This window comes from Apteryx rowi, unplaced genomic scaffold, assembly GCF_003343035.1.
Source record: "Apteryx rowi isolate R43461 unplaced genomic scaffold, aptRow1 scaffold_82, whole genome shotgun sequence".
Taxonomy (NCBI): Eukaryota; Metazoa; Chordata; class Aves; order Apterygiformes; family Apterygidae; genus Apteryx; species Apteryx rowi.
In genome coordinates, this window is record NW_020451116.1 from 718,251 (window position 1) to 734,040 (window position 15,790).

Here is a 15,790-nt window from a genome sequence, read left to right on the forward strand (position 1 = left end):
TGGTGGGTACAGGACATAAGAATGATAATGGACATAATATCTGACAAAATCTAGCCCTATTTTTTGGTGTGAGGATTTAAGCAATAATATTCAAATCTCTGTAAAACATATTTGGTAATTGTTGGGAAAATTGCTCTGTTCACAGTGGAAAGAAGGTAATTCTAATGATCAGTGTTTGCTTTACTACTTAATAGTTTGAAAATGTATTTTACCAGATGTATTTTACATATATTTTTCACTTAAGTTTCTTAAAGAAAGAGTGAACAGGACCCTCTGTTACTATGGGTGAAGCTAAACATTACACCTAAAAGCTTGTCAGACAAGAGCAAACAAGCTCATCTGAGTGACTTAGTATTTGATACATCACATTGTCTAAAAGGGTAGTTTAAATTTTGCAGCAGTTCTGTAGACACTGAAGAAAATGTTCTGTAGTTATTTAAAATATTTTAATTAGGTTTTGTTTCCTCAGGGTGGTCAAGGTGTGAGGTGTTTTGTTTGTTTGTTTGTTTTATAACAGCACATACTTTGTGGGTGTGGACTGTGCCAGTCCTATCAGTTTTAACATGCGTTTATAAATTGTAAAGCAAGATTTATAGGAGAGTGTCTCTTTAATAACATTGTTGCACCACTGCTTATCCATATCCCTGCTGCTGATTTTAGGTTCCCAGGAATCCTGACCTCCCAAATGCAGCTCAGGTGCAAAAGGAAGAGCAAAAGAAGATTGATGAATCTATGCCTCTGACTCCTGAAGAAACTGAAGAGAAAGAAAAACTTCTAACACAGGTAAAATAATAAAAAAAAGAGCTGAAGTATATCAGTGTGTGTTTTTAGTAGTGTGGAGTACAAATCCACAGTACTGATGATGATAACTATGTGCAGGAAAGCTACAACGATGTTACAGAAGTAACAAAGCGCACACATGCAAGATGCACATGCAAGATTTTTGTCTTGTTTTTGCTTTGAGGGCACCTGTCCTGTCCTCAGAGGAGTTTCCATTTCAATCAGCTACCACTTCCATGAATGTTTACAACAATTCCAAAGCCAAGACTTGTCTAGTGGATGCACTATTCAGCAATACGTGCAGAAATCCAATCAGTGGCATGCGCCACTCAGATGTGCATCTGCCTTGCGTGTTTTGTAATCAAAAGTAGTTTAAATCAGAGGGGACAAGCCTATATCAACATATTTAATTTACACAGCTATGGAAGACATCATGTCACGTCCATTAATTTTTGTCCCAGTTCTGTTGTTAGGCATGCTCCTTTTCGACTGGTACTGAAACCATGTCATTGGCTATTTCCATGAAATTTTGGACTGTTATCCTACTGATTTGGCTTATTAAAGGTTACTTAATAGGAGAAAGTTTAAAAAAATAAAAAGTAGCAGACTTTTTTTGATTAAGAAACTTTTTCTATAAAGGAATTGGGCTTATTGCACCTTGAGGAAATTTGCAAGGCCACTGTTTGACTGTTAATGTCTCTCGTTTATTTATAGCAGGGGGAATATTTAAGCTGGTGCCAGTATGCATGTCAGTACTGCTGTTAATGATTAGAAAGAAATATTTGTATTGTGGATGTTAGATTTCTTGTAAAGATGCCATCTAATTGTGGACTGAGCTTATTCAGTTGGAGAACTGACAGACTTCCCTGTAAATATAATTCCCTGATGAAAGAAACTCAATGCATTACAAATTGCTACTCAGGCATTTGTTTATTCTTGACGTTTTCTCCTTTTTCTGTCCTTAAACTGTAATGTCTCATTCTTGGATGATGTTTTCATGCATTGCATCTCATTTAACTGTTGTTCACTTTTGGGTTCATTTCTTCAGTACATAACAAATTTTCTGTTTGACAGTGCTATAGAGTTTCTATTTGACTGCATCTTCTCAAACTAAAGACTGTTTCTTGAAGTGCTTGTACTTTCATCCAAGTGTGTGTGTGTGTGTGTGTGTGTGTTTTGTTCAAGGTTTATAAATACTCTGAATAGCTATTGCTTTAGATACTTGCACTGCTCTGAAAACTTGTAAAGATACCTGCATTGATGTTCCCTATGCTCCTAAGACTTTATTTGTTGCTCGTCTGTGCTGAAGTGTGACTTAAATACAGTAACCTGTTATTAAGCTTGTTTCTTTGGAGAAATGCCATTTGAAAGATTTTTTTTAAATAATAATAATATACAGTAAAAGGCTCATACTAATGCATGAGGAGTCGTGCACAAAAATAACTCTTCAGACTTTTTATGACTCAGTAATAAACCCTGGATAATAGAAGTTTATGGAAATCCTGAAAGACCATTAACCACTGTAATTATGTGACACTGCAGAAGCATTACCAGTGGGAGGAAATGATACGTACTTAAGAAAAAATTTGACAGTTGTTTTCCCTTCTACGTAGTAGTGACTTTGTGATCTCTTGTTGCTTACAGGGTTTTACAAACTGGAACAAAAGAGACTTTAACCAGTTTATTAAAGCTAATGAGAAATATGGACGTGATGATATAGACAATATTGCCCGTGAAGTGGAGGGAAAGTCACCTGAGGAAGTCATTGAGTATTCAGGTTTGTGGATATTTTGAAGTGTATGTCTTAAAATCCTGTGGTATTGCCATCATTTTTACTGTATTTTCTTTTAGCATTGCCAGATGTAGCATTTGGAAGTATATTTGAAGAATTAAAAAGTATCTGATGATTCCTTTTAGAAGACACAGTTCTGTTGAAAAGGTTAAATTTGCAGCATATACATGACTCTTCAATTGTCATTTTCTCTTTTAGTGAAAATTTAGAACATGACATAGTTAATTTACATTTGATGCTATGGTCTTTTGGAATCATGAAGTTGCCTCAAAGTGGCAATATACTTTATGCTACAAGTACTGGCTTCTAGCTGGTACTCTGTACCTTTGTCTTTGGTATTTCTACAGTACTTATAATTTGTTCAGAATTCTTCCTATTTCATCCTTAGATTTAATTTTACTAAATTACTTCATTTTTTACATTGCAATGTTCTGCCTGTTGCTTAAAAAGGAGCAGCTGCACTAGAGTTCACTGCAATTTGTTGAATTTATTTTGGGTTGGCTAACAGATGTCACCCAAGAAGTCACAAATTATTAGTTTTTATACTTAGTACCTGTTGACCTTAAAGAGACAGCTAGCGAAAACTGAAATATGAGTATTTTGTGAGGCATGGTTTAATGCTACTGCTGGGCTACCAGTTCTAACTTTTTTCGCCATTGTTAAGACAAGCTATCCTTAAAAGTAGTTTTTTCTGGAGTTGTATCTGACACCATTAGGTTAATTATGTTGGACTTAAACTTTGTTACAGTTGTTGTTGAACTTTTAGTTAACTTTTAAAGACATTGAATAAAAGTCTGAGCAAGTTTGTTTTTTGGCTACTGCAGTAAACTGGAGAGTATTAGCAAATTTTTAAGATTTAATGGAACCACAGACTGCATTCCTCTTTTGATGAAGAGTGCTTTAACAGTGAAGAGTAAAGGAAAAGATTTTATTTTACAAGCTGTGTTTTTGCTTTTTTAGCTGTTTTCTGGGAACGTTGTAATGAACTGCAGGACATTGAGAGGATTATGGCTCAAATTGAACGAGGAGAAGCAAGAATTCAACGGAGGATCAGTATCAAGAAAGCACTTGATGCCAAAGTAATCATTTCAGGTTTTCTTGTTGATTTTACAGCTGACTTCTTCCTCTGCCTATCGTTACAGCTGCATCTGTCTTTCAAATCCTGTCAGAAAGGGAATAGTTGGGTGGGAATGTTACTGAAATATGGTAGCCGTATAAAAAGGTAATCTACACTAACACGTAATAAATCCTTGATGTAATGTTGTGTGTCTGATGGTCTGTATTCTTGTTTTGCATTCAGATTGCAAGGTATAAAGCACCTTTTCATCAGCTGCGTATTCAGTATGGAACAAACAAAGGCAAAAATTACACAGAAGAGGAAGACAGATTTTTGATATGCATGTTACACAAGATGGGCTTTGACAAAGAAAATGTGTATGAGGAACTAAGGCAGTGTGTGCGCAATGCTCCTCAGTTCAGATTTGACTGGTTTATCAAATCTAGAACTGCAATGGTAGGTATCAGTTACATGGGGCCAAGTTATTGTATGATGTATCTTGTCTCCTTTTTAAGCATCAGTATGTAAAATTTGGATATGTGCCAAGTCATGTGTGGAATCTAGGAAACATTCTGAAAAAAGAATTTTGGTCTTCATTTTCATTTGCTAATTTTTACTAGAATAAACTTTTCCCTTAGTACAGCAAACAATACTGCTGAAACACACAGATTAGAAAACCTGCCAAGCTGAAGTCCCATGTTATCCAAAAGAATTAATGTAAATTATAGACTATCCTTACAAATACGCCTGTTACTTTTATTGCAAACTAAAAACTTTACCAAAGAATGTATCTTAACATATGACTACTTTTCCAAATTATTGGACAATTTTGAAGACTGAAGACACCTGAAATATACACTTGGAGAGAAGAACAGCTTTTCTAATGTTAGTACTTAAAATTTAAAAACATAAGGAAATCTGCAGTGATTCATATAAGAGCTAATTATTTGAACAATTGGTTTAAAATGCACTTTTTAGTTGTGAATAAGGGTTATCATATGCAAGGGCTTAATTTTTTTTTCTGGAGCATTTGTTCACACTTAGAAAATATAATACAAGACTGATAAAGAAAACAAGTAGATCAATACTCTTCGTTTCAGCTCTGTTTTTCCCTCTCTCTTTCTGGAGAGCAGAGCCATTTTATTTGAATTTAGACATTAAGTGAGAAGTGTCAATACTAGCAGAAACTTTGGTGGCTGCAAATGGTAAGATAGGTAGGTAACAACCTGAGAATGAGACTCTCTTAATGACACTGTTAGCTCAGCTCTGGAGTCTTTGCTCAGATCTCCCCCGATTCAGTTCCACTTTTTTGTCTGAGTAAAACTTGCAAGTTTTGTGCACCTTGTATTAAAGACACGCGGGCACACACAGGCACATGCATGTGTACATGCACATACTTATATGGGAAAAATATACTTCTAACTTTTTTTAATACATGAAATAACTCTCTCTTACTTGGAATGAGTGTGAGCTGGAACAACTTTATTTGTCTGTTTGAATACAAAGCGCTCTTGGGGATAGCTGATAGAAAAGAATGGAGCACRTTGTCCCTTATGCGACTGTCCTAGATTTTTCCCATTGCCTTATAAGCAAATTGCTAGTTAACTGCTACATTGTGATCACTTAACTTAAATGCCATTTTGTATACAAACCTGGATTTTTTTTTAAAATAAGTTAGTCCAGTAGCTGCAGAACCACTGTGCATTATTCTTCATTCCCTTGTTCGTTCACCAACCTCAGGATTTGTTTATAAAATGTTCTGAATTCTGGGTACTTGTACAAAGAATAAATTATATATAAGATAAAATATTTAGAATGTTTTTTTGAACAGGTGGGAATATTTGCTTTTTCCAGTGTTACTTATGATTATGCAATACGATTTGTACTTCACATTCTAGCAATTGARGTATTTCTGGATAGACAGCAGTTCCCCCTTAATTAATAAGAGTTACAGGTTTTACTTGCTAAGATGTCTGTTTGAAGAAATACTGGATTATAAAACTATGACCCTAAAGAGAGAGAGCTCCAATATTTAGTCTATGACTAAGTTACTTTTAAGCTGTCTGCAGAGGAATCCATTTAAATAATAAAAATGGATACTAGAAATTAAAAGCATAGATCAATATTTAATATTAGATTGTATATTTAGGTAAGAGGTAGAGTTAAAATTTCTGTTCTTACTATCTGGATCTTGCAAATCCTTATATTCAGTAAAAAAGTGGTAYGAAAATACAAAGAATATAAATAATGGATAAAGTAATCTTATTTCCAACACGCATTAACTTTTCTTAATTGTTTTAAAATGTCATGATATGATATAGGTTCGGCATTTATAAATGCCAATAATGGATGTATTTTATGCATACAAGTATCCTGACATTTGTGGAAGTATTAATTTCTATGTGGGTCCATTTTGCACTAGCTTTATAATATCTCTTCTGGAGAAACTTGCTGAAAAGTTGTTTGATACCAAGAATAATTGAACCAAGTATAAATACAAATCTTTATAAAAGGATAAATAGTATGTTTAGTGGAAGTGGATAAAAAACCTTTCCTGGAACACTTAAATCACATGTGATCTCAAATTACTGTTTATTGCATTCAAACTTAAACATAGAAAGGGCAGCTTAATTCTGAAAGGGACTGTTATCAAGCTCTCCAAGAAAACTGTGTGTTTTGCTAACCACTAGATGTCCCTTGAACTCCATATAAATAGCTAATTTTTCTTCCATCTTTTTTCTGTTTTTCTTCTTCTGAAGATTTCTTTTAGAAAACAAAAATAAATTAGGTTTCACTTCTTTGTTCCAAAAACAGATGGTTTACCCTAAAATATAAATTTTCAAAGACATTGAGACCACCTAAAATTGTATTATTTTTTTTTTCAGCTGGGCACGGAGACTTAAGTGTTTAAGTTTAGCTATTATTGTTCTTTTATTTCTGTCCATGCAGGAGGAATGCATAATATCATGGCAGTATTGAATTCTATATCTCTTTTCTGAAGCCATAGTTTACGCATATGCTCTTTACCTTTCTGCAAGCCCAACCCCAGTCTAAGAGAACTGACTCCTTTGTAAATACAAGAATGTGCACACCTGTCTACCCAGCTTCAGACTGAGTATCTCTTTCACTCTCAAGTCAGCTTCTCTGCCTTCAGTCATGCAGAAGGTGATGGTTCAGTGCTCCCATCTTATTTATTGCCATACTAGTCTTTATAGCTATGAAGTGGGGAGCAAAATATATCTTATCTCTTTCCATCCTAAAGAGAACTATCAGGCTACACTGAAGGAAAACTCAACTCTAAAGGTGCAAGGTATTTTAAGCTCTAAGTCTAAGTGTATTTTTATAGTACTAAAATGAGATGGATTAGTCTATATTGAAGTTTCAGTAGTTCAAGACAGAATTTATCATGTAGATTCTTACTCTCTATGATAGTGGGTGTAGCAGAAACCTACCTGCATGTCAAGTTTTCCTGTCTACTGCTTCTGGAATTCTCTTGAGAAAATTGTTGTTATGAGTCCTCTGTCCGCAGCATGTTGTGCTGGAGTAGTAGTCCATCTGGATAGTCTAGGGATGAACCTGTACGTTTTATTGTAATACATATATGTATTTATGCAAATATTTTTCTCCAGGAAGTAAGGCAATCTTTCTTAGTGTCTCAGGCAATGGCTGAAGGATATTTGCTATTTCCTCTCTGATAATTGTCTTGAATTTAACATAAACCAGTACTAGAAAAGATCTAGCTCGTTGTTATACAACAGATCGTCATCAATCTTTACCTACAGCTCCTAAGTCCTTCAGTGTAATGTATACAAATCTAAATGATGGGAAATGCTTTTGACATACTGGTGATCATCTTCCTGCTTGTATCTCTTACTCTTTATCATCTCTGTCTCTAGAGAGTAAGCCTTTGTGGTAGAGGCTGTCCCTTTTTTTTTGTTTGGGGATAAAATGCATGCTGGGATGGCTATCACCCAAGTTTTCCCAGACATGTTGCCTTTTCATCCAAAAACTGTAGCTTGGGTGAAGTTTGAGGGGTTTTATTGGCTGAAGTGGTTGAAGTGAGAGCACTTTAACTTCAGCAAGGCTGTCGTGTTCTGGGGCAGCAGCATGGGGCCATGACTTATGGTTGTACTTGTATTGGAGAGTGAGAGATTGCTTTTACATGGATATGATAGAATGACTCATTATAATGATCGGTTTGCAAACCTTCATGTAAGAGAATGTAAGCTTTCCAGCAGGGAGTTGTAAGGAAAAACATGTCCCAAAGGATGATTTGAGTGTGTTTTCCACGGTAAAGGAAATTCTTGTGGTTGTAGGATTATCTGTGTCCATTCTGGATTGCAGAGCTGTCATCCAAGGCTGTGAGCCCCATTTGTAGAAGAATCTGCAGAAACCATAAAACTTAAAGAACATGGTTAGACTTGAGAGCATTAACAACTTACAGATGAGTCATATGCTTGACTGTCAGAATGCTCAGGATCAAGAAAGCATGTACACTGCATCGTTTTCCATCATATGACATGATGGCTGAGGCAATATGCAGGTTACAGATGCTGAGAAAATGTAGACTAATTTCTGGGCAAAAAGGTCACCAATTCACTTCCCTGCAAATTTACCAGTTGTAGGCTAAGATTTATGCTACTAAGTAATTCTAGAAGCTTGTGATTCAAAAAATATTTCAGCGACTGCAGTAGATAGAATGCTCTTTTTTAGCTGCTTTTTTTCCTTCAGAAGAAAGCTTCCTCCTTTGAGTTGGAAGGAAAAGTCCACAGAATCTCTGTTCTTAATATACATAAGCTCGCTGAATCGTAATGAGTACTACTATATATCGATCAGGAACTTTTTTTGAGATAGGGTAACAAGACAACCCCCAAGGCAAATGGTTATTATTAACCAAGCAAATAGTTATTACTAACTGCAATACAAATAATGTTATGGTTGTATTGGAATTTTTTAATCTATAAATGACATTTTTGTAATTTAAAGCTTGATCACTTTCAGATGACTAGGAAATCTTGCTGCTAAAAAACATTTATGGCCTATAGTGTTTTTGGTGGTTTTTTTGACTGAAAATGCAACAGTGACTTCAAAGTTTAAGACTAGATAGATTTTTGCCGGTTTGGAGTTCTACGGTGTCTTGTGCCATCACAAAATCTAGTCTGTGTGCCACAGCAAAATATTGCTTAAGATGGCTTTGATTCCTTTTCTCTCTGCTTTAAAGATGTGTCCAAAGATGACTTCTCCTAAAATCTAGTGTAATATTCTGGGAGGTGGTATATTATGTGCTTCATCTAAACATGATGAAAGATCTGATCAGTCTTTGGCACCTAGAGACAGTCCTGAAAAAACCTTGTCAGGAAGTTGAAATATTTCAGTAAAGGTTGTATTTTTCTCTAGTTAAAGAAATGGTTAAACTAAGGTGTTTTTAAACATTGTGAAGAAAGATGTACAATAACTAAGTTAATCTTATTAGTACATGGATGTTGAACACTTTCTGGAAAAAAAAGTGTTTTGAAATCCAAGAACTTCAAATGTGTTCATGTAAATAAGAGAGTACGTATGATTTATTCTTTGCTAGAGAATTTGATGTTTTCTGTTTCCTCAGGAGTTTCAGAGACGCTGCAATACTCTCATATCACTAATTGAAAAAGAAAATATGGAAATTGAGGAAAAAGAAAGAGCTGAGAAGAAGAAGAGAGGAGCAAAGGTTCCAGCAGTATGTTTAGCAACACTTACTTTTCAGTGGGGCAGAATTCAATTATATTTTGTTTAAAAAACGAAAAATAAGAAAACTTTAGCCACTGATTGTTTTAGTACAAGCCATTGGTTGAGAGATTAAACTGAAATGTTTAGATTGTAGGTAGGAATTCCTGATTTTGTAGGATTTTAGAGCCAATTTATTTACTTGAGAAGAGAGGTTTTTATGTAAGTAGCACTGAGACTCTGCTTAAGAAAACATATTGTTCTACACTCTTTTGACCTGGGTGTTTCTATGATACGTTGGATGTGTCTTTAATCTGATTGTTATTTCTCCACTACATAGTAGTCCCTGGAGGAAGAAATGATAAGTGCTTCTTTTCTTATTTTAAAAAATTATCATCTTTAGAACAACAGTACACAAAACAAGGTCCTGATCTTGTCATCCAATTAATGGTATATGGTACCTGTGCTATTAAGACCATGTAATGCAGGACTTGAAGAAAACAAAGGGTAGCGGAATTGAGTGTTTCGGTCTAGGATTTTTGTTTGCCCTTCCTTTACGTACTACAAAGCTGAATTGAAATACATAATATATTAGGGTCACTTATCTTCATTTTGAATGGTTAGTCATGTACTTCAGTAATATGTTGTATAATGCCACCATTTGACTGAACTTATAAAAAAGTTTTTCTTCTTTTTAGTCACAGAAGAGAAAAGCAGATTTGGCGACGGAGAGCTCTGGGAAAAAAGATGCTAAGAAAGTGAAGTCGTGAGCCTGAAAACTGAATGCTAGATATAAAAACTGCCATTTTCTTCTCTCCATCTACAAGTATTAATTGCCAACTTCTTTGTATTCATGGTACTCTCCCCCAAATCCCATGGTTTAATTTTGCAAATTTTGTATATTTTACAATGCCTTTCTTTACTTAAAATGTGTAGCTTTATATTTTATGCATTCCAGTATTTTTGTGTACTGTATTTTGTGAATTTCATGTCTTCAGCAAAATTCACTCAGTCCTTGTTTTTTTTGAAGCTTGTGCTGAGGTTTTAGCTTTTATATGTTTTATATGCTGCTGCTTTGAAAGAAAACCTAGATTCTATAGCTGTATTATTGTTGTTTCATATTTTAAATTTATATGGCTGTGGGAAAATAAATTGAATTAAAGTTATTTGAAGAGAAATACTTCACCTGTGTTTTCCCTCCCCTCTCTCCATTTTCTGCATAGCTTTGCTTTAGAATGTGTGTTAAGGTTTGTATAATTGTGCCTTCATCATTGATCAAATTTGTTTTCAGAAGAGTACAGAGGATCAGGAGCGTGATGGAACAAAAAATCTAATTAGACTGACATTCTTGTTTGCTGTCAGATGCAAATTGACATTTTTTTTCCAAAACTATTCAGAAGGAAAGCCAGCAAATAATTATACGTACTTTTTCTTTCTTGACATTGGTTTCTGCTGGGCTGCATATATGCTTAAATACAGGATGAGGTGTTTTTCTGAATGACCTCTAGAAGAAACCTTTTTTGTGTTGTTTTGTTTTGAATTTTTTTGTTTTTAATATAAAAAGGTGTAATGAACTGAGGTTTAATAAACCTAGTAGGCTGAAGTATTCCCCTAACAGCTTGCTTTTTTTTTTTCTTTTTTTTTTCTTTAAGTAACAAAGTAATTCGTCTGCTGGTTAGTAGGCTGCTCAGCTATGCTGCCTTGTGCTAAAAGATCTTGGTTGCTTAAATTATTTCTGCTAACTTTTTGCTTTTACCTTTGATTCAACACGTCAGTCAGAAGCAATGGGGATATGTTATGGAGTGCTCCTTTTTAGTATTTCTATTTTAATGAATGGATGAAAGTGCTGGATGTACCTTATTTTGACTTTGCAGGAGTGGCCTTTTATTAAGGCGTTCATAGTTTCTGGTCACCTTGGAGTCTCTGCCCTTCCCAGATCAGTGGAACAATGACTGTGGCATCTAATGTTTTACTTTAATCTTCTGTCTCTGATCTGGTGTTTAGTATGGACCTTGCTACAGTGAGACATGCCCTCGTAATGTCAAGTCTAGATTAATGCAGCGTGCTTTTACATGGCACTTGCCTTGAAGACTTGTACGTTTCTCCTAGTGCAGTCTGCTTCCTTCTTGAGTGCTTTGAGATGATAAAACACTTTGTGTTTCATGCTTTGCGTTGCCTACCTGCTTCTTTATTTGTAAAATTTGTAAAAAGAGCTTTGGAAAGCTCTTGAGTTTTAGGACCCAGTTCTCTCCATATGCTTTTGTGGCAATTAAAATCTATTGGAATGTCTTTTACGTTTTCTGGAATTAATCTCTTTAAGCTTAATGATGAGTAATTTCCAGCCTTTCTTGATGGTCCGAGTTTAAGGTTTGGGGTAGAATGGGTGTGATTATTTGTTTAAGCTTTTTGCAAGATAACTGATTTTTGTATTTTGGAGTGAAGCTTTCATCTGGGGACCAAGTTACTAATTATTTGTACTGGCCTTTTTATTTGCAATACTTGTAGTTTAAAAAAGGGTTTTCATCTAGAGAGCTGAGACTAATAGATGTAATGATTGGGACAGCTTTCAGATGAAGGTTACTGATGGGTGTTGATATATACTTTTAAATGACTATAACCCAGAGGGATACGTGTGCTCAAAGAAGGAGGGTGTCTTTTCAAATAATATTTTTGATATTGGAGTGGTTGACATCCTCTTTTTTCTTGGGGGAAGGAGATCTAGTGTAGTTACACGGGCTGGGAAAAGGCTGCATAGCTACATACAGATAATCACAAATCCTGGAGCATTGCTTTTAACAGAGAGAGAAAGATGCCTTACTTACATTTGCTTTTCAGCTCCCATGTCATTCAATAACTTTATAACCTGAACTTACAAAAGCGAGTAAAAAGAGGGAAATAAAGGCCTGAAGAGCCAATTGAATTTTTGTTGAATTACATGGCTACATCTAGGTCTTATTCCATTGCTCCTATTTAGCATAATTGGGTGAATATTTTAATGCTTTCAGTCTCAAAATAAGTGTATTCTGTTTTTTCTGTTTATTGCAAATTAGCTTTGTTTCACTTGCATGTTCTTGTGTATCCAGTTTCTCTGTGTATTATTATTTGCAAAGTATATGGGAATGTTAGAATGGTAATATCTCAACTTGTCCTTTTATGCAGATTTCTTGGTTTCACTTACCATTTGAGGTTCTGTTCACTTTTCTCCTCCTTCAGTGACATGATATACTAGCTATATAGCAAAAGATCATGCAATTGTTCTTTGAGATATTATCCTCTCGATCAGACAGCTTCTCTGAAGAGTGATAGATGCTCCCAGGAACTATTTGTTATCTCTTATAGTCTGTAGTTTCTGGTTAAACTAAATGTGCTGTTGAACAGCAGTCCTTGAGAGCACTTGTGTACTATATACTAGTTCCTCAGCATAGTGAATCTTCCCATCCATCACGTCCCACAGTGATAAATAAAGAAAATTGCAACAGCTGCTGGTCAGGATTAAAGTAAAATGGATCTTTCTTTTCCTTTTTCTTTCTTGTAATTGAAGAAGTACACAGAGCATGTGCCTAGCAGCATCGAAATGTTATGCTGCTGTGACTCAAAATTAGACAGACTGAAATAAAGAAATCTTCCTACTTTTAACTACTATTTTCTTAGATAAGGAATGCTGTTTGTAAGAGATTTGTAAGCATTGAATGTAATGTGATACAAAGAACTTTGGAAAGTTCTGGGCCTTTAGACAACTCAGTGGGTGCCAAACAAATTGTATGATCTGGTGTCACAAAAAGTTTAGAAATAATTTCAGGTCTCCTTTTGAGTAGACAACTGAAATTTAATTATGTTGGTTTAGCGTCAGAGTTGAAGAAAGAAAAAGTGCAGCATCCATTCAGCACCGTTCACAGGTCAGGCAGCGCACGTAACAGATACAGGGAGAGGTCACACAGCTCCTGTGTGGGTTTTTTTCCCCTTTCACACAGTCACTGGTTTCAAATTATGAATCCTTTATTTCTGGGCTAGATCTGATGTTAGCGATGATGATGATAAAGTCATACAGCTGACCATCTTCATTATTTTGTTTAATTTCAATTTATTATAATGACATAGAGAAGAAATGAAACTCTCTCTCCTTGCTGATGATAACCCATCTTTAGACACTGCTTGCAAAAGTACTATGCTAAAATACTACTTTACTATCCTAAAATATCAATTAAGAATTTGTTCTTGTAAATTAGCATTGCTTGTTTGATTTAGTGATAATGCTGATTATGGATTTTAAAAAATCCAATTTTCTCTCTGAGATTGTAAGTGAGGGATACAGTATATGGAAACCGATCCAAATCTTTCCAAATATCTGATGGAAGTAACTTGTGTTACACAGTTCCTGCAGCCCCTTCAGGTCCTGCTGTGCACTGCCAGGATCCGCAGTCTATCCGCAGGGTACACAGGCACCCTCTGTGCACACCTCCTGCCCAAGTTCAGTGGGAAGATTAAGGATGTTCAGTGGTCACAAAGTAATTCCAAAGCTAAAAAATAGGTAGGCCTTACAGGTTGGAAAAGCGCATGGAATTTGCAGCCAGAAGTGTTTATGGAAATACAAAATGACAGATGCTTGGTGCAGACATGGAAGGAACTGATTGCTGGAGTCTGATCTGGGTAAGATACTGAAGCTAGGCAGTAGTTACATTTCACGTAAGTTTATCTACTCCATGTACTTAGCTTCAAGCATGTATGTAAATACTTTGTTGCGTCAAAGTTACAATGTTTGATATATTCCTTTCTGCAAAAAGTTAAACTTGGTTTGCATATTTTGAAGTGTAATGTATTCCCTTTCAATTGCATTTGCATGATGTCCATCCTTTCATACTAGCCTTAATAGGAGTAATATTTGCTGCCTCAAAGATATGTCTACATAGTGTTGTTGAAGGATAACTTCTGAACTTTTTCAAATTCAGAATTGTTTCTTTAGTTGTACATACATGAAAATAAAAATTAATATGAACCTTAAATCTTCTGGTAACCACACTTCTGGTACAGATGGGCCCATGCGCTTGAAATCAAATGATCTTTTGAACAGTATTGTTTTAGTTGCTCTTGTTTGCTTTCAGGCTATTGTAGCTGGACAGTATTGGGAGGTGGCTGCCCCACATCTGCTTTCAATCTTTCCTATTTCCTGTAATCTAAAATAAGATGCTAGTAGTGCCTGTATTTTTGTGACAGCCTTACTTGTGTTGTCTCTTTGTATGATATATTAATACAGTGTATGTTGATGCTATATTAAAGTATATTACTGTTTTTCTGTTATTCCATACTTCTGGTGTGTTACTGAAATAAAGGAGATAGACTGGTAGGGACCAGGAATTTGCCCTTGCAACTGGCCCTGTTGATCACTAGCAGGCATGGTTAGTATTTATTCTGCTTGGAGAGGTGCATGTCCTAAAGGAGTGCTCAGTTCACCCCTTTTTCCTGGGAAGACCCATTAGAAAAAGGAGAGACAGCTGGAGAAATCCAGGCTTGTATCTCTTGCCCCCTAAGGAGCCCAGGAAGACCAGTTCATCCTGGCACTGGTTGGTAGCAATTCTGTTTCCTTCACAGTGACTTTTGGCGGACTTCATTCTTTCCCAGATGAGGCACCTAGAGCTGGAATACAGATGTGGATCACCTTACTGTGTCCCCAGTTACAGGACAAAACAATTTGTATGTTCAGTACAAGAATGAAGCTTAACTAAACTATCTTCCAGAGAGCTTGACACTGAACAGACAGCTGAAACTGATAGTCTTCCTAAATAACCTTTCTAGAGGATGATCCCATAGCTAGTTTCTATTTCTTATGTATTCTCTGTGGCTGTCTCGTGGCACTAAGGCCTACTGTTTCCAAAATCTTTGTGGAAGCAGTACCTGCCAACTCTTCTGGAGAAGCCGCTCTATCCAAACATCACGGTTTTTCCTGTCTGAGATCTACGCAGTAGTTTCTCCCTTTGAAGGGTCTGAGATGCTTAGGGTAGATCTACACCATGTAATGGAATGACATCCAGTGATAAATCATAAACTGATTTAATAAATAGTTTATTTAATGCTAACAAACATTAAAAAGACTGACTTGGGAAGTATCAGTTTATGATTTAAAGGGAGGATTTTACTAGAATGACTGTCACTCTCTCTACTAAGGCAGTTTTGGTCGTTTTGTGACCCACGCTTGTATCAGCAGTGTGCAGATGTTTCCRTCTGGGCACAGGGAATGCCTTTACGGGGCTCTCCCCGTATGCAGAGGAGCCAGAGAAACTGGATGCTTCATATCCATATGAATATTCATATGCTTTAGATATGGATGGCCAACTGCAGAGCATTGCTCTCTAAATATGCCTCTTACAAGGCTGTAAGTCCACTATCCCAGACCAAATATCTGGAGAAAAGTATGGGGGACGGAGACTCATGGCAAGGGGACAACCCTGGCTGCAATCTTAGGG

At 35.8% G+C, this 15,790-nt stretch overlaps 1 protein-coding gene across 3 annotated transcripts in view; it reads left to right on the forward strand.

Annotated features, from left to right (window-relative positions):
* SMARCA1 (SWI/SNF related, matrix associated, actin dependent regulator of chromatin, subfamily a, member 1) overlaps positions 1-14,627 on the forward strand; it is a 38,933-nt gene extending 24,306 nt beyond the window's left edge. For all 3 annotated transcript variants that reach the window (XM_026089503.1, XM_026089500.1, XM_026089502.1), the window contains exons 19-24: positions 661-783; positions 2,425-2,557; positions 3,533-3,651; positions 3,873-4,085; positions 9,235-9,345; positions 10,031-14,627. In XM_026089503.1, the coding sequence (XP_025945288.1) occupies positions 661-783; positions 2,425-2,557; positions 3,533-3,651; positions 3,873-4,085; positions 9,235-9,345; positions 10,031-10,102 (771 nt within the window). In that variant the 3' untranslated portion in view covers positions 10,103-14,627. The remainder of the gene's footprint in view (positions 1-660; positions 784-2,424; positions 2,558-3,532; positions 3,652-3,872; positions 4,086-9,234; positions 9,346-10,030) is intronic.
* The last annotated feature ends 1,163 nt before the right edge of the window (positions 14,628-15,790 follow it).